At 26.3% G+C, this 20033-nt stretch overlaps 1 protein-coding gene across 1 annotated transcript in view; it reads left to right on the top strand.

Annotated features, from left to right (window-relative positions):
• Positions 1 to 10964: 10964 nt before the first annotated feature.
• The window catches only part of LOC100202134 (endothelin-converting enzyme 1-like), a gene marked incomplete at its 5' end in the record, with an annotated part of 49650 nt that continues 40581 nt past the window's right edge, over positions 10965 to 20033 (top strand). The window contains 3 exon segments of the mRNA NM_001309749.1: positions 10965 to 11299; positions 13013 to 13209; positions 18891 to 18996. Of these exon segments, the coding sequence (NP_001296678.1) occupies positions 10987 to 11299; positions 13013 to 13209; positions 18891 to 18996 (616 nt within the window).

Raw genomic sequence — 20033 nt, 5'->3', positions numbered from 1 at the left:
ACCTAATGTTTCTATGGCACCTACTGTTTCTATGGCACCTACTGTTTCTATAACACCTACTGTTTCTATGATACCTATTGTTTGACATCTTGTATTTCTAATATATTGTAGCTCTCAAAATGCCTACATGTATTAGGTTATAAACTTACTTTTTTAAATTGCTTTTCAAACTTTTTATTTATTTCTTAAATTGAAGGTTATTGACAATGCTTCTTATACTATATGTTACTAAAAAGAATATATTTTAAACAATATATATATATATATATATATATATATATATATATATATATATATATACACTTCTTATTCTCTATAACTCATTAGTTTTTTTATAGAATGAAAATGTAACGAAATATTTTAAATTTGTAAAATGTTTTGAGGGCAAAAAAAATTATCACATAAGTAGCCTCAAGTTCAAGAAGGTATTAGAGGTTAGAGATTAAGAACCGATTAGATTGAGTCTTACATTTTTTAAACCTTTGCCATTTTAATCTTTTCACAACACTTTTGTGTTTGAGAATTACAAACAAAATGTCCACAAAAATCTGAAAGTAAGCTCAAAAAGGAACATTAATTAGTAATATTAATAATAAAAATAAACTTTAAGTTTATTGTTTAGTAAAATGTATTATTTAGTAAAATGTATTCGAAAAAAATGTCGAATGAACAATAACCATAAGAAAATATTAATAATAAATAGATTTAAAAGTTATATAAAAGAAGTTATTTAAAAAAACAACTTAATATTATATATAACCAAATAATCACACTACAAATCTTTTTAGTGAGTATCAATAAAATTCTTTGGAAAGTAGAATTGATAAAAACTGGATTTTTCATGGTAAATTATTTAAAATATTAAATTTTTATTGAGATAACAATTAGGGATTAGTTTGCGCTTCATTGCGAAAATTGTTAACTAATTTATTTTTTGATCAATCAGCACTTTTTTAATCAGTAATTTTTTTTAATTAATTTTTATTACCGTGATACTAAGTTTTTATATATATATATAACAAATGAATTATCATTTGTGCAATAAACTTGCTTAATAGTTATTTGATATCAAATCAAAAAATGCATGTAAATCACTCTCACACGCCAAAAAGAAATTTTAAAAAAAATTAATTAAAATTTTTTAACGCTTTAAAGTTTGAATTTGGTTATTGACAAATATTTTTATATTTTTATTGTTGAATGTTTGTTGAATAACTCAATAGCAAATTATTTGAATTTTTACATTAATAAATAAAAATAGTTCTTTTTTGAAGGTAGCCTTAGGCAGCCATAAACCTTGCTTAAGCATCAACGTTGCAAAAAAAATTTTTTATGAAATTTAAATCTCGTCTTTAGATAAATTTTGATGTCGTGATTTCGGAGAATATAAAAACATTTTAAAAAATTGCTTTCTCGAGTGTGCTGGCGGTGATGGTAGTGATGGTGGTGAGGAAAGCGATCGGAGGGAAGAGGGGGAAGGAATAAAAAAAATCTAAATAAGAAGATCGTTGTAAATTTTTGGAAGACTTCTTAATTTAAAATCAAACAACCTTTTGTCAAGGTTAATGATGCTTAACTAAAACACAAATGAATATTTATTTTGACCACAGTAAATTTTTATAAAAAAACAAATTAACAACAGCTGGTGTATTAGCTGGTTATCTAAATCATCTAATTTTGTTTAACTCAATTAGCACTCAATTCAACACAATTTGCAAAAAACATAAACATAAGGTGCAATTTGCACCGTACAAAACCTCTGCTATAAAGTTTGAGAACTTCTCCTTTCAAAAATGTTTTTTTGTTTGGCGTGTTTGATTTCTACCATAAGTTTTGTGAGTCAGTCAATTATTTACGTTCAAAGTTGACGTGAGTTAATCCAGCGTTTGTAATATTCAATTTTAACGAAGTTTAATTGATATCAATAAAGTTCGCTTTTACAACTTGTCAAAGCAATAAAAATAAAGTAAATTATTTTTTTAAGGGTTATTATTTTAATAGAAAATTCCTTAAATATGAAAAATTGCTTCTAAAAGTGAAACTTGTAGTCAATTTTAAGATAAATATTTGATATCGGAAGAATTATTATAGTAGTGAATAGAAGCCTCACTTGAAACACCTTCCTTATTAAATTTTCCTGTTCACAATAGACGTACTTGCATATTTCATAGTAAAATTAAAGAAGCTTGAATGTTTAATCAAGTTAGTTTGATTCTGCCCACTTTTGTAATGGAGCTTTTCTACAAAAAAAACAAAAGATTTGTTATATTTTTCATAACAGATTTTTCATAATTTATTAGATTTACAAATATCAAAGTAGATCTAACGTAAGTGCAAATCCGATTGATCAGTAAAAACATATGCTTACGTTGAAATTGAATCTTATTTTTGCATAAACTTGCTCATAGAAGTTTTTTGTATGCGCATAATATTTTTTTATTTTATATTTAGTAATTGTTATCATTAAAGATTAAAGAAATTTAGGTTACATTTTATTTATTTTTAATTAATTAAACATTTATAATGAACTTGATTGAATAATCTTAGTTCCAATTTTCTTACAAGCATAAATATATATATGTATAAATATATATATATATATATATATATATATATATATATATATATATATATATATATATATATATATATATATATATATATATATATATATATATATTTTATATATATATATATATATATATATATATATATATATATATATATTTATATATATATATATATATATATATATATATATATATATATATATATATATACATATATATGTATACATTTTTTTTTTTTTTTCTTCTTCTAAAAACATGACACATTTAACAAGATATTTATGTTTATAGATACTTGAAACATGTAAACTTTCCATGAATGAAATAGACGATGAAATAGTAAACCTTCCATAAATTTCTTTTCAAGTTTAAAATAATCTTTTGTTTAAAACCAAATAGAGAGCTTTTATAATTATTTTTTTACATTTTTTTTTTTTTTTTTTTTTTACAAAAAATTTTTTTGTTAGCAATCAATGTTTTGCAAAAAATGCTAATTTGATATCAATATGAGCAAAAACTTTGATTTTTCGCCATTCCAAGAAGTTGGCTTTAACTCAGACACCAAACAATCCCTCTTACGATTCTGTATACTTTGCACAGCCAACTGTCGTTTTTGAAGATACAAATTGAAAAACTGTATTTATTTTTAATAACTACTTCAAAATGTTTTTTTGTTTGTTTTGTTTTGTTTTGTCTGTTGAAACATACATAAGAGATATAAAATAACAAACATTTTGAAACGAGTATTAAAAGTTTTCTGTATATTTAATAAATTAGGTCATTTGTAAAATATTAGTAAACGAAAGTAATAAAACTCAACTGCAGTTACATAATCAGTTATTAGAAACTTTTAAGTGGACGAATTGGTAACTATATAAAAACTGACATGGGTTAAAGGAACACTTCTTCAATGCTATTTAATTTTTTATTAAAAAAATCACATCACTTTTTTTTCAACACTTTAAAGACACCTTTTTATTATATTTATTAATATAAAAAAATATTTAGCGGAAACTTTTGTCTAAGCTGAAGTTGTGAAAGTGAATTGTACTTTTGTTTTTACGCATCAAATTCAAACATATTAAAGATAAGAAATTTCACACAAAAGCTTTAAAATTATTGTTTTAATGATAAGATTAAAAAACCATACAGAAAAATTTGAGTCGTTGAACTTCTTGTTATTTGCAATGTAAGTTGCTCAGTGCAGCTCAACGCAAAGAAGCAAGTAATTCATTGTTGTACATGTTATTAAAACTTATTTTAATTATTTAGACATTGTTCCACAGCATATAGTAGTGAAATGCAAACAAAAGTAGTGTACATTTATTTAATATATTTACGTAACTAATATTTTACAAAAGGTCAACATCCGCACATACATTACGTCGGTGGCGTTTGATAGCTGGAAATATGGATAATATCTTAACAAGGTTTTGCAACATTTTGTTAACTTTTTGCGGTTTAGTTGTATATTTTAAATTAATTTTACTTTTTATGTCTTTGAGAAATAAGGTTTCATTCTTTTCTATTTATTATATCTCATTATTATTGGAGTATTGTGAGTATTGATTATTATTGTTTCGTATGTTTTATTATTATCGTTTCGTACGTTATATTATTATCGTTTCCTACGTTATATTAGATTTTTTACAATTATTTGTTTAAAATCGAAAAAAATTCAAAGATATTAGAATGTTAAACCAAAATTTATTTTTTGGTGTGTGTAAAAGAATCTTATGATTAAATGTTGTATTTCTGTAAAATTACATTGAAATAAATTTTTATAAAAACAATATTTATTTTAATTTACCATTCAAACTTTTCTTTAAAGCAAAATATTTATTTTCTGGTACATTATTTCAGATGGAGCGAGATTAGCACGCTATTGGAACGAAAACAATAGGGTTAGCATTAGAGAATATTGCAAATGAAATACCCTAGCCGGTGATATAAAACCCTGGTAAATTGAGACACGTAGCTTAATAAAAAAAAATAGTTTTGAATAAAAAAAAATTTGAAATAATTCAAAATTGTTTATTATTTAATAAATAATAATAGAGTTTATTTATTAGATAATATTTCCTCAATGTTTCCCCCATCTATTCAAAGCAGTTATGATGCGGTTGAGTTGTTCGTACTTCGTTCTTTCTTTAATTAAATTTTATTTGTGAAACAAGTCCTTAAAATAACAATAACAAATTTATTACAATAAGAAATTTTATTCTATCAATATTAATTTATTTGATTATCATTTAATATTTAACGTTTTTTTGATTTTTGATATTCAATGTTTTTTTTATTTGAAATCAAGAATAAAGAAAAAAAAGCCAGCAATTATCTAAAAAGCTTGCTGCGTCTTTATACTTTTTTCATTTAAAATTTTTTTAAATTATAAATATATGCATATTTTTTTAAATACTGGTTGAAAAAAAAACACACACACAAGTTATAATATTTCCGTTAACACGTGTTACATAAAAAAAAAACATGTTAAATCATATTTTTAAACAATTTTAGTTTTTAAAAAGGTTTTAATTTTTAAAGTCTTAAAAACTTTAAAACTACTTTAAATATTCTTCCGAAATATTTTCACTTTTCCAAATATCAGCAGAAAAGAATTTTTATTAGAAGCACAATATTTTTTTTGAAATATATTTTGGGCGCAAAAATATTACTGTTTTTAAATGTCGGCATATATAAAATAGTGATTTAAAAAAATTTTATTCGTGCTACGAATATATTTTAAAGATTTGCTAACAACAGACATACAGATTTGCAACAACAGACATACAGATTTGCAATAACAGACATACAGATTTAAAAACAACAGGCTTACTGATTTAAAAACAGCAACGGTTTTTTTATAATTTTACTTTAGGAAGACTTGCATAGCTGTGAATACTTTTTACCCAAATCTACATATTGTATTAACTTTTTTATTTTTCCTCAAAACCATTTTGTCTAAAAAATAAATAAACATAATAACATTATTTTACAATAATTATAAATCTTATTGTATTTTATAGTTTATTATATTAATTAAAAGTTTTCATAAAAAATTATAATTTGTTATAAAAGCGAAAGTTTATAATAATAATTTTATTTTTTAATAATAATTTTTTACGTAATTTGAAAAAAACACAGTTAAATGAAAAAATTAAAAGTAGAAACTCTACTTAAAACGTTTTTTGAAACTGATTTTTAGGAACTTTATAGTTCTTCACTTATTCAATATTAATTAATGACTTCAATAACGTTTATAGGCATTTAAATTAAATTATTTTTGTTAAAAAGTCAACGTTGAATTTTTTTACCTTAATGCGTTTAAAAAAAAGTTGTAGAATAAACAAGTATTAAGTTATGGGTACTATTATATTTTTTAATGATCAATTCACCATCCTCATTCTATCCACTATCCACCTTTCTCAATCAATTCACCATCCTCATTCCATCTACTATCCACCATCCACAATTTATTACCATAACGAAAACCAAAACGAGAGTTAACTGTTTTATGTAGATGTTCAGGTTTACTTTGGCTAACACTTCATACTTTTGTGTTTTATTCGTTTCAATAACTTATTTTTTATATAGGCATTTAATTTCTTTTATAGCATTTTGGACTTTTATGCTGATACCATTAAATACTTTAACAGATCAAGATGTAAAACTGTCGTATAACTTTTTTTCACTTTGTTTTAGGTTTTGTGATTAAAACGGCAACCCATCTTTATGTTTTCCTGACTCATACAACCCATTATGCTTCATAACTCCATTCTTTTTTTCTTCTTCTTTCAACTTAATAGTGGTTACTTGCAGCCTTGTTTAGAGTAAATTAGAATTAAAAAAAATTTGTTTACTGTTGTTACGGGAACTATTTATTGGTCATCTTCATTTTTAGCAATGTTTAAGTTTTTAAGAGTGCCTTGCTATTTGCAGCCTCTTTATGAAAGCATTTTTTGCAAAGAGGCTGAAAGAATTAGAGCCGATGATATTTGTTTTAAACTTTTTTAATTTTTATTTTTTTGAATAACTAAAACTACAAAAATGTTCGAAATTGAGTGATGGAAGTTGAACAAAGTTTAGTTTGACAAAAATTTTGGATTTTTTATCAAACATTATTTTTTTAACCGTATTTGTTTCTCAAGGGAAGTGTATATTTTAATGCTAGTAAGTGAGATCGCTTATTCAAATAAGGTGTTGTGAATGAGATGGTTAAGACTAAGATGTAATAAGGTGTTGAGAATGAGATTGTTTACATCCAGATAGTGTTGTGAGTAAGGTAGTTTATGCACAGATAGTTTTGTAAATGAAAGTTTGCTATTTAATTTTTTGTCTTTCAATTTTTTAACTATAGTTCTAATATTGTTCATTCAGTTATTTATTTCATTTTGTTCTGTTTAAATAACTCTTAAAAAAAGAATTTGAAAAAAAATTTGCATTTTGATTTTTTAACTGCCTAACTCTTTTTAAACAAATTTTAAAAAGTATAATATAAAAAAAATTTATCATAAAAACATTCTATAATCCGAAATCAAATATATGAAATAATAACATTTGAGTCCGATCTAATAAAAATGATAACTCTAAATTTTTACAAGAATAAATCAATAAGAATAAATAAGAATAAATATGGTTAAACAATAAGGTTTTAATTTTGTAAACTCTCTTTTGCTAGTGGTTGCATGCATCGAAGATTCATTAGAAATAATAAAAATAGTTTATTGATAATATATCCGAATATAAATAATACATAACCTTTTTAAATACCACATTTTGATTAGATAATTTATTGAAAATATGTGAAAATGCACAAAAATGATTTTTATAAAATTATTTATTATAAAATTGGAGACAAAAAAATACTTTGCTATTTAGCGAGCAAAGTATTTTCAAACTTAAATTATAGCATTTGTATAAATGAAAATATGGAAAGGGTGGATTCACATGGTTTTCTGAAGTATTATTATGGGTTTATCGTCATAAATTTGCGTTTTTTTTATGATTTTGATGAGCAAAATTCAAATATAGTATACACCTAGGTAATTCATTTTTAAAGTTAAAAAAGCCAATAATAAATAAAATAAAAATAAATAAAATAATTAATAAAAATAAAAGTTAAAACAAAATAAATAAAACTTTTAAATCAAAAACTAGCGGATCTAACCCATAAAAATCGAAGTTGTTGATTATCTAAACTATAAATAAACTAAAAATAATGTTTTATTTGTTGTTATCCACTCTTATAATAAAATATTTAGCATTTGTAAGTAGTTGAGTCTTATTATAAATTTTATAAAAGTGCCAAAGTAAGTTTATACGGAAAAAAAAAAAAAACTTAAGGGCCAACTAAACGTCCCCTTACGTTTTGTATTTTTTATTATTACTTTTTTTCATTACCCCATCGGACCTTTATTGGAACATCTCTTTTACCCCCCTCACATTTCTGTTAACAAATTTAAAGCTTTGTATTTTTTCATTTTACAGAATTGCCTTAGATTCAATCCATTTGTATTAACATTGTGTTAAATTGTATTTTGTTTTTAAAATGATCGAAATAGTCCCATTTAGTACAACCCACTCCTCCCATCTGTTTATTTAACACCCCAGAGTAACAACTGAAGGAACCTAACAAGTAACTGCAGTTTTATGTAAAAAAATATTTATGTTAGATAGAACTTGAGTTTTAGTTTTACTGCTAAAATGCAATTTAAAGTCACTAAAGACACAAAAGTTATAAAAATATAAAATAGTATTTGAACACGAAAGTTTATTTTGAAGTTTGACCTCATTTGATAAATTTAGATTTAGAAAATTAAGATAATATTTTTGATTTATTTTTCTCTTGTTTGATTTGAAGGGGAAACAATTTGTTTTTTTTTTCTACTCTTCAAAGTATAACAATAGTTAGTTTATTTTACCTGTTTGTTTTTTAACTATATTTTTTATCTATTTAAAAAAATTCGGAAAACCGTTGTTTATAAAATTAACAACTCTGCTATTTGCTAAGTCAACAAACTATTTCCCTGAACAAAAATTGAAACAAAGTTTGCGTCAATCAATTAAAAAAAGGGAAGTAGTTTCTACTCGACATTAAGGGCTTAATAAAACTCTACCTGTCATCACGAGTTGCTACAAATAGAAATTTAATGAATTGATTGTTCTTAACTACATATTTTATCATTGGTTCTTTAAAAAATGAAAATAGGAAATATACAGAAGACAAATAAATGACCTCTTTGAGATAATAACTCCGGCGTTTGACCTGGACACAACTGTTTCTCAAAAAAAAGCTAAAGTTGCCTCAAAGAACCTGTATATGACTACGAATAAGAGTCAATTAACACAACATATTTAAAATTATTGTTGTTTAAGTTATATAATACTCTTTATTTTATCATGTTGTTATTGTTTATCATGCTTTATTTTTATTATGTTATTTCAAGATAACTTTGATGAGGTGATCTTTGTGTCCTGTTTATGGAATTCTTATGTCGTAAATTTTTTTTGTAAAATTCTTCTGTTAAATCGCGGGCTCAGAGCAGCAAGGTTGTAGGTGACATTTTTGCGAATCAGAGAAAACACGGTTTGAAAGTTGAAATGTTTTGTATAAACCTATGTGAATCCGAAATTTTTTGATATTTGGCACAAATTTGATGCCAAATATCAAAATATCGTGTTTTCACAATTATGCAAAAATGTCAGATACAACCTTTTTGCTCTGAGCCCACAAAATGGTAATTAAAAGTAGGGTGGAGAGGGAGTAATAAACGATAAGTTTTGTAGAAAAAGAAAAAATTAATTTAATAAATAAATCCATTTAAATTAGTCTTTTGAGTTTATTCAAGTTTTAATTTAAATTATTTAAAAAAAACTATTGAATAAAAATAAATTTTTTATTTCTTGTTATTGATTTTTAATTAAAATTGTTTCTTAAATTATTTGCAAATGAAGTTAATGTTTAGAAGGAAACATTAATGTTGATTGTTATGTGTTTTTTTATCATTAGTATGTGATTTTTAAATAAAATTAAAGGAAATTGTTTCTTAAGAAGTTGAAATGAATCGCTAAAGAGGAAATGATCAATCATATAAATCTTATAATTTAGAAAAAGTTTTCAAGCTGTATAAAGTTTTTAGATAAACTCAAACCATAAATACATTGTCAAACTAAAAATGGAGTTGTTTAATGCTTGAAACTTAGTACGAGAATAGTCTTATCTTGAAAGTCAAGAAGCTATTCAGCAAAATATCAAATTAAATATCATAATTAAAGGTTTTAAAAGTTTTTAAATTATTTATATAGCATACATACATACATACATACATACATACATACATACATACATACATACATACATACATATATACATACATACATACATACATACATACATACATACATACATACATACATACATACATACATACATACATACATACATACATACATACATACATACATACATACATACATACATACATACATACATACATACATACATACATACATACATACATACATACATACATACATACATACATACATACATACATACATACATACATACATACATACATACATACATACATACATACATACATACATACATACATACATACATACATGGTTTAATAGATATTTGTAATGTATTGGATGAGAAATTGAAAATTGTTTTAAATAATTTAATGTATGTAATTTTAACAATCTCAATATATGTTTACAGAACACAGAAAAAAAAAAATTTAAACTGTGTCGCAAAAATTTTTATAAAATTGGTGTTAAGAAATATATTTAAACTAAAACATATAAACCAATAAATTAATTGCATTTTAAAGTGTATGTTTAAGAAAGCGAAATCCAAAACAAGACTTAATACCCCTAAATTTTCCTGTTAAAACGCGTTCGATTTAAACACTTAAATATTAAATGCAGAAGTTTTGATTGGTTTGGTTTGACCATATTTTTTATTATAGTTGACATCGATAATATTGTTTTTTTAAAAACTTTAGTATAATATTTATGTAATAGAAAATTAAATTAAATGAGCAGAATTTTCGAAAGATGCAAAAAGTCGCATAAATAAAAGTTTGAGTTTTATATTCTATTTCCAAATTTTATATACTGAAATATATCATCTATTTAAATATAAGATCTAATAATAGAGTCTTAATAATTGGTCCTAATAACAGAAAGAGGAAATATCAATTTCAGTGGTTGGGCGTCTTAAAGTCGTCCAGTTTTTCGTCAATTTTTTGAATCATTGTAGTCGGACCTTTTAAAAGCACCTTTTGAAAATTCACTCCCATATTATATTCTAATAAGTTTACTTTGTTTAAACTTGTAGTAAATAACGAAATAACGAAATTTTATTTATGTTATTTAGCGTTTCATCTATTTAAAACAAACAAAATTAAACATGAGTTCACAAGATTACGAAGCAAAAAGTCCATTAAAACATCAGCATTCAGATGAAGAACGTAACAATTTTATTATAAACGATACTGCTTTTAAAACGACTTCCTCGTTAAAAAGTAAATCTCATTTGTTAAGAGTTTTAGTTGTCGTGGTGCTGCTTCTTGTTGTATTACTAACAATTTTGGGTGCGTTATATATTTCAATGCAAAAAAAAAAAGAACCCGTCTTGGTTCCAAATGTTAGCAAAGGACATAGTAAACAGGATCTAAAAGATGAAGTGTGCAATACTAAAGAATGTGTTCAAATTGCTTCAAGTAAGTTAAATGTCATTCTAAATATTTAAGGTAAGTAAAAAATTTTTTAAGAATACTAGAGATTTGCATTAACTATATGGTTTCGTAATATGATTTCGCAACAGTTATATGATTTATTGCTTTTTGGCCAACAAACCGTAATAGATGGCCATAAGTTTACATATAATTGACATCTCATTCGCTTAACGATGTTTTTCTTGATATTAGGCTGAATCATTTTGAATATTTAGTTTTAGGTTGGTTCAACGATGTTTAATAGCTATGTCACGGTGACATAAAAATGGCTGTTCGTCGGATCAACGTTAGCGCCGTTTATGCTTTGCTAGATTAGCGATACATTAATCCACCCTTGTTGTAATGGAGTAATATGTAAAACTACAACTTTTTAATACTAGCTAATTCTGGTGTTATAAATTTACCTTATGGCGTAGTGGTTCATTCTTCTGCTGCTAATTGATTTATAGAAACCACATGCCCAATCCTCTTAAACAGGCATATCTCCAAATAAAGCGTCATAAACAGTGATCACGGTTCAAGAGTATATCTGCAGGTCTTTTTTAAAATAGCTTGAGGCAAAAAAAAAAATCAACTTTGATTTTTTTACAAAAAAAATGCTAATTAAGGTGCCTACAAATGTTATTAAATAAATTTTTTTAAAGATATATGAAAAAAATATATAAAAACTATTAGTTTCAATAAATGTTTTACAAACAATTTCTTCTATTGTTTTTTTATTATTGTTTTTTTTTCACAAAAAATTAAAAAAAATCTTGAAAATTTTTGAAAAACGGCTGCAGATATGTTTTAGGAAAACAAAGATTTGTTGGCTAAATAAAAGAATAAAAGCTTGAAAATGTTAACAGTATGTTAAAAATACAACTACTAAAAAAATTGCGTCTCCTTAAATATTACTAAAGCGATATTTCGCTTTTTATGCTCATTAATTGCTCTGCTTGCAAGATTTATTTTATACCAAGAAGTAGTATTGTAATTTAGTTGTACTGTGATTGTAGTAGTAATCTACTTTATTACGTCATCCGGCTAAATGCCACACTAACGCCCTTATAGTTTTACGCCGATACGTAAAATGGCGTTAAAAATCTATATTATTTACAAAGATGTTCATTAAGGTATTGGTATTGTGGGTTTATCCTCTTCCAGCTAATTTCCATATATTGAGGCCATATACCAAGGCCTGCAAAGACGAGTTAAGCTCACTAAAGAGCATTGTGACCCGCTACGCAGACCAAAAGTAAGTGATCAAAAGTAGAAGAAGTCGAGTTAGAAAGGTAGCATAGAGAAAGTGGACAATATAGAAAACTACTTGTGGCACAATAATTTTTTCTTAAATATATTAGCGCAGCAAATACAGCAGCAAGTTTCTTTATTTGGGTAACTAACGTTAAAATAAAGTTGGTCCAACTGCAAATCCAGTACAATTGCTTCAACTAACACAGTAAAACAGCTGACTCAAATTTAAACTATACATAGTTTAACCTAATTATAATTTAACCAGCTAACGTAAAGCGTGATTATTCCAAATAAAAATTAAATACAGCTGTGCCACCTAACGCAAAGAGCAATTGACCTAATAATGCAGGCGGCTGGGATAGTAGTTAAAGACGAGCGCTTAAGTTTAGTTGCTAGCTTTAGTAAAAAATATTTTTTTCTAATTCAAAAAAATTGACAAAAGTTTTTTTTTTATTATTATAGAGATTATTGACGTCATGGACAGCGAGGTTGATCCATGCAAAGATTTTTATGAATATGCTTGCGGAGGCTGGCTTAAAAGTGTTCCAGTTCCTGATTCTCGTACAAGGTATAGCAGATTTGATGAGCTTGCAGAACAAAACTCAGAAGTTTTAAAACAAATTTTGAATCAACTAATATTAAAAGAAGCAAATTCTGTTGTAAGTTGAAAATTTTTATTTAATCTAAATCTCTAATTACTTGAATTGCAGTTTTAAAAAAAAAAAATTTAAGAATTATAATACAATAAAAATAAACGTATTTAAAGCGTCTAAAATACGTTTTGTTCTTACTCGGAAGCGGTTTAGGATCAACTTTTATCAGAGCTTTATCAAATTTATGATTTACTTACCAATATCATTCTAATCATGGCCGTATTAAGGCGGGGGCGGATGGGGCTGTAGCCCCAGGCCCTTATAAAAAAAATAGGCCCTAAGGCCCGTGACTTTTTTTTTTTTTTTTTTTTGGGAACCAGATAAATATTCCTATGTTTCTCAGTTTTTTTAAATCAATTTATTGGGAGCTGCGGAGGCGTTGTGAATAAATAAATGAATAGAGATATACTATATCTCTATCTTCGTATATTTGGCGGAATTTTGGTATTCGCAAATATTTTTTAAATTATCTTTCCGCATAAAGATGTTTTGAGAACATTCAAGTTATTTATGTTTCCATCTATGTCCGCACAACTATCAGTTTTTAAAAAACACGCTAAAAAAATTAACTTCGTGACATAAATTTTTTAATTAAATAGGTTTTATAAGAGAATGCTTTTAAAACATTCGTTGATGTAAAAACCTTTTAAAGGAAAAACAATTATATTAGTGAATGATTTTAAAGCACTCTCTTATAAAACCTATTTGATTAGAAAATTTATATGTCACGAAGTTAATTTTTTAGCGTGTATTTAAAAAACTAATAGTTGTGCGGACATAGATGGAAACATAAATAAACTTGAATGTTCTCAAACATTAAAACATCTAAATTTTTTTTATTTTATTTTATTTTATGATCACTTCCGTTACCGCAGAAAATTACAGGATTGCTCATTCGTTTACAAAATTAAAATAAAAAATGAAAAGGAGCGGCCTGAGCGGTTGGGACAAAATGCAAAAAAAGAAGAAGAATGAGATTCAATTAAGTGAATTATTGAACAAAAATAAAAAAATTGTGTAGCTGTACCTAACCAGTTGGTAAAAAATTCTAAAAAAAATGCTCTAAAACATACCTAGATTGTGTCCTTTTATTAGCAAGACTGAAAAAAAAAATTCTGGGGGGCAGCTGCCCCCCTGACCCTGCTACTTAGGGGGTCTGGGGGCCCCCCAAACCCCTTCGGCTGAGGGCCTCCGGCCCACTGACCCCGGGTTTAGCCTCGCTAACGCTCGGCATTTTTACCTTACCGCCACATTAGGCCCTCCTATACTTACAGCCCCAGGCCTAAAAATGTCCTAATCCGGCCCTGATTCTAATAAATGAAAAATCGTTCTAGTAATCAAAAGTCCTTCACAAAATTTTGTTTCTTCGTCAATTTAACATTTGTATTTGGTCAATTATATAATTGACTTCTAGATTTTCTTCTAAATGATAAAGTTAATAACTTTTTAATTTGTTGTCAAAAAAATTTCCTAATTATTTAATTGTTGTTTTTTTTATAATAAATAAAACATAAAAATTATAGGTTTTTTTTTAAATCTACTCCTATGTTTAGTTTCTTTAGAGACATTTTTTATGAAAAAACAACTTTTTTTTGTTGATTTTTAAGTTGGACTTGGACTTGGGTCGTTTTTGAAATGATAGATTTCATTATAATGTCCTCAGGCTTACTGAAGGGTTTTTTCGAATTATTTTCTGGCTTTTAAATAATAAACTAAAATGGGGTAAGAGTAAATGAAAAAAAAAGTAAACAGTTTAGCAATTTTGTTTATATTGCATTTATAGAAAGCGAAAACACAAAATCTTTAAAAATGCACCTTTTTGTAGAGAATTTTGTGCTCTATCTAAAGGTGTAAAAATTATTTTTAAAAATGTATTTTTGCCTTTGCAAACTTTAAAATTCTCACCTTGGTAAAAAATTTTTTTCTAAAATCAACTTTAAAACTCTCAAAGCTAAAATTAAATCCTACTAAACTAAAAAAGGCTGTTTTGTAGAAAATTTTACGACGGTCAAGACTCTCTTTTCAAAATTAATATTTCGTAGTTACGTAAAAAAGTTATGAGCGAAAAACTGAGATGTTTTTCAAAGAAAGAGTAAATATGCTAATTGCTCACACTTATGCATTAAGATGAGCGCGGCTAAATTAATCATTATTCAATAAGTCGTAAATATATATAAAAATTCAAGACAAAATTGACTTGTACTTACATTCGTAAAACGCAAGCAACAAGGAAGAGCAATTGCAACTTGCAGTAGAACAAATCAAAAAAGCAAAAAATCACTCAGTAAAGCTTCAGAGGCCTAAAACATAATTACATAGTCGGTAATTATGTCAGCACTACCGGTATCATTCTGTCACTATTTATAGTTTACAAATTAATTTCACGTGGGACCACCAAACTCTGTATTTACAACATTCAAGTTTTGTTGGATGAAAGAGGAAGAATTTATTCAATGGCTCACTAAAGTATTTATACCGGCAATCAAATTAATTCCAAGTAATTAGTTTGATCTATTTAAATTGAGTAGTTTGATTTATTTATCACATAATTTTTTCAATTACATGTATTCATATTTTAGCCTTGAACGGACATGTCACACTTGTTACTTACAATGTTGCACGTACATTATTTACATTGCTACACGTACATGTATTTACACGTACATGTATTTACATTGACAATACTATCAGGCATATATGCTTACTGGCTCATTCGTCTAACATACTTCAACCGTTAAACGTAGACGTATATTATTGCGTTAGACGTGTTTGGCGCAAATTACTTACAGTATTTTATGCAGTTACAACTTTCAACAATAAAAGAAATTCTTATTTAACTACAAGCGAAACCTTTCAGCACCGATGGCGCATTTACACAAACACAAATAATTTCTGGATTTCAAAATACTGTTTTTTTCTACTTGATATTAGTAAATTTGATCAATTAAAATTACAAATTGGTCAAACATTTCAAGCACCATTTCAGCCTGCTACAACATCTTCATCCGAGATTATATCATAATTTAACATTAGTCGAAGTAAAACTCCAACAACTTGCCAACTTCAAAATGTAACAACAACACTAGTGCTCAAACGTATCAAATGTTGCTTTACACTTCACAAAAAGACTCGAAGGTATTTGAAAAATCTTTTACAGCGCCAACCATAAAAAAAAATCCAAAAGAGTCAATATTTCAAGAGTTAAAGGCCAGTGTCTAAGAGCATCTGAGGTGCTCGACAAACTAGAGCAAGACGATGAGGTCAAATAGTCAAAGCAATTAAAGAAACGCAAGATTGACCTCAGTAAAGCTTCAGATAAAACTCAGCAAGTGCAACATTCAAAAAAACTGAGACAAGACAAAGACATCAAGAGGTGCAAAAAGTGTCGCAGAGTTTGAAAGGAGCTTTGCTAACTCAAAGTAACATTTGGTACCAATGTGAAGCTTTAATTGAAGGTCTTGGGTTTGCCAATCGTGTTTACTCAAAAATAAAAAATTGGTGAAGAGTTTTCTTGCATGAAAAAATGCCGCGGACCTGCTTCTGACCATGAAAAAACTCAAACTTATTTAATTAATAGTTTTTTTCGAATATTTGATTAATTTTTTAATCTTTTTTTAATTAATTTAGCTTGATTTTCCTAATATCTTAATCTTTTTTAATTATTATTTCAATAAAATTTTTTTGTATTAATGTATTAATTAAAATTAGTTTAAACATTAAATGTTGATAAAATTGAACTAGTTTTTCCTAAATTCTAAGGGGAAAAGTAAGTGCTTTTTTTCTTCGTAAAAATCAGTTGTTTTTTTTAAATTTCAATATTTTTTCTCAATTTTTATATATTTATATAATGTAAAAAATTCTCTATAAAAAAAAAACTATAAAGAATTTTTTCTTTAAAAAAGATAATTGAATTTGAAGCTTAGCGTTTACTAATACCCCAGTTTACTCTATTTTATCTAAAGATAAATTTACAACTTTGTTGATTATTTTTTCGTTTTTTTTTTTTTTTAAATCTTTTTTTTTTTTTTTAGCACTCTTTAAGATTTCTAATTCTATTTTTAATTTGAAAAAAGACATGGCAATATCATTGCGAAACTGAATGCCTACCAATAAGAGCGGGAGTTATTAACTTTAAAATCAAAGCATCTTCTTATTTTTTTCTTTTCTTTTTTTTTAGGTGCTCCCAGAAGTCCTTACGGTCTTACCACGCAGCACCGCCGGAGAGCATTAAACTAGAAGTTCGCGCCTCCTTCCTTACCAATGTCGCTTATTGGGCTAGAGCCGGCGTTGAACCCGGGACCACTGGGCCAGAACCCGGGTTCTGGCTCAGTGGTCCCCGTCGAACCCGGTTCTGAGCCAGAACTCTAACTACTGCACCACGGCTGCTCAAACAAATTTAAAACATTTTTTCAAACATTTTTTTTTCTTATAGCTGAATGTATTTTTATTTTTTTAATTAGCAGCAAATGAAAAAAAAATGTTAGTTTTGCTTTTTCCTTTATTTAATCCATTACGACATTCATGAAAAATTGCAATCCAAAATGTTCAATCAAAATGTTTAATCAAACGTTTATAAAGTACTTGCATGCAGCCACTTAGCCTCAAATTACTAAAAATTAGATTTGATTTGGGCTTCTACAAGACGAAATAGAATGTTATTCAACTACAAAATCAGTGTCAGGCAACAGAAGTTTTGTTTCCCAATGGTATGAAAAGTTACTTCCAAATGGAAAAAAAGTTCATGCCTTAAAAACGCTCCTTATTTTTGAACAATTTATATGCCTGAGGGTTTCTTATACGCAGCGTATGGGAAACCCTTGTAGCTGTTGGCTAAACAAATTTAAATTAATAAACTTTTAGAAGTTAATGAGGTTTTTTTATAGAAGGTAATGAGGGCACAGACAAGAATGTCAACAATAATACAACTTTATAAAATATTTTGGAGTATTAAAAAAATAAAAATATCTTTGTATAATCCTTTATTTAAATTTTTAAATTTTCCAACCTTAGCTTAATGCATAAATGGGATATTTATAAATGAGTTAAAAAGTTCAAAAAAATTATCAAAATTTTTTTCAGAAATCAGAATTATTTTCTGAAACCGTTATTTTTTTGGAAAGAATATTTATTATATAGTGTTGTTATACAAGTTTATTGTATATAGTATTGTATATTGTATATAGTATAAGTTTATTGTATATACTGTATATATATTGTATACTATGCGGTAGTGGTGAAGTGGTAAAGCGCTCGCCTCATAAGCGAGAGGTTCCGAGTTCGATCCCCAACTTGTTCATCCGCGCAGCGGCCTTGTTCGTCGAGGTTCGTGTTTCGGAGTTATAGAGTTGAGAGAGGGTTATAACCACTATTAAGTAGCCTCCTCATCTGTAGTGGCCTTCTTGGCCTTGAAGAGGCGAATAACAAAACAAAAAAAAAACAAAAAAAAAAATATAGAAGATATTTTAGAAGAATTTTTTAGTTAGATTTTAAAGAATCCTGCGCCAAAAAATAAAATTTTTTCGATAATGCAGTACGCATTTGGATTTGTCCAGGGCCACTTTATAGCTGTTGTTTTAACTTTTAATATAAGTAAAAAGTGAAGTTTTTTCTGAAGTTTTCTTATGAATTGTTTTACTCTCTCTATTTGTACTGGAAAAAACTTTTACCAAACTTTCAAACAATTTTAGACACCGATTTTGGATAAAGCTGCCGTATTTTATAAATCATGTACAAATACAAAATTAATTGAACAAATTGGTGACTTGCCAATGAAAAAATTAGTGAAAGATATGGGTAAGTCATAACAAGTTGTTTTTTTTTTTATCTTATAACAATAATCTTGTGTTTAGAATTTTTACTTATATATATATATATATATATATATATATATATATATATATATATATATATATATATATATATATATATATATATATATATATATATATATATATATATATATATATATATATATATATATATATATATAAAGTACTTAGTAAATTGATAAAGAGTTAAAGAAACTGAACTGGGAGAGGGGTTAGTTAATATGTAGAAAATACTAGCGTGTAATGTGAAAACAAGCATAGATTTTTTTTGTTGCGTGGCTTTATCAAAGCATGGGGTTGAGTTTAATATACTCTTGGGATAACTAACGCTAAAATTTTAGGCACCATACAGTATTTTATTTCCTTTTAATTTAAACGTTTTTTTTGTTTTTTGTTTTTATTTAAATTAATAATTTTTTCCTTTCATGTTTCTCCGTGAATGTCAAACAATACAAGTATTGCATAATTAAAGTAATTACTGTATAATTAAATCAATACTTTTTATGAATGACTGTGACATATAGTGAAATTTAAATGATAGAACTCTATAACAACTTTTAATAAGCGTTATACTAGAAATTTTTAGCTTAATAAAAATGTCTGTGACGTGCGCGTTCTGAAAATTTTATCAGTTTTTTGACATTATCAGTATCTCGAACTAAATGTTTAAACTACATTAAAAAATTAATTAGCCTAAATAGTATTATGACAAAAAATGTTTTGTGCTTTTTCAATTCTATATTTTAATTACAAAAAACAGCCTGGTTTAAAAAAATGCGCTCAATTTATAAATTCGTTTTCTTACGTTCGTGCGTAACGTTTTAAAGTATGAAGCAATGAAGTTTTTAAATAAAGTTCGAACCACTCATGTAAGTAAAACTGTATTGGTTTCAAGGGTATTTTAAAGATATTTATTGCATTTAATCTTTTTTCTTCTTCTTTAAAGCAATGTTTTACGTAATATCAAAGTGCGCACATATTAATAGTAAATAATAGGGGAGA

Source organism: Hydra vulgaris, chromosome 06 (assembly GCF_038396675.1).
Source record: "Hydra vulgaris chromosome 06, alternate assembly HydraT2T_AEP".
Taxonomy (NCBI): domain Eukaryota; kingdom Metazoa; phylum Cnidaria; class Hydrozoa; order Anthoathecata; family Hydridae; genus Hydra; species Hydra vulgaris.
Note: the sequence above shows the minus strand (reverse complement) of the source record. Positions and strands in the feature narration are given on the sequence as shown.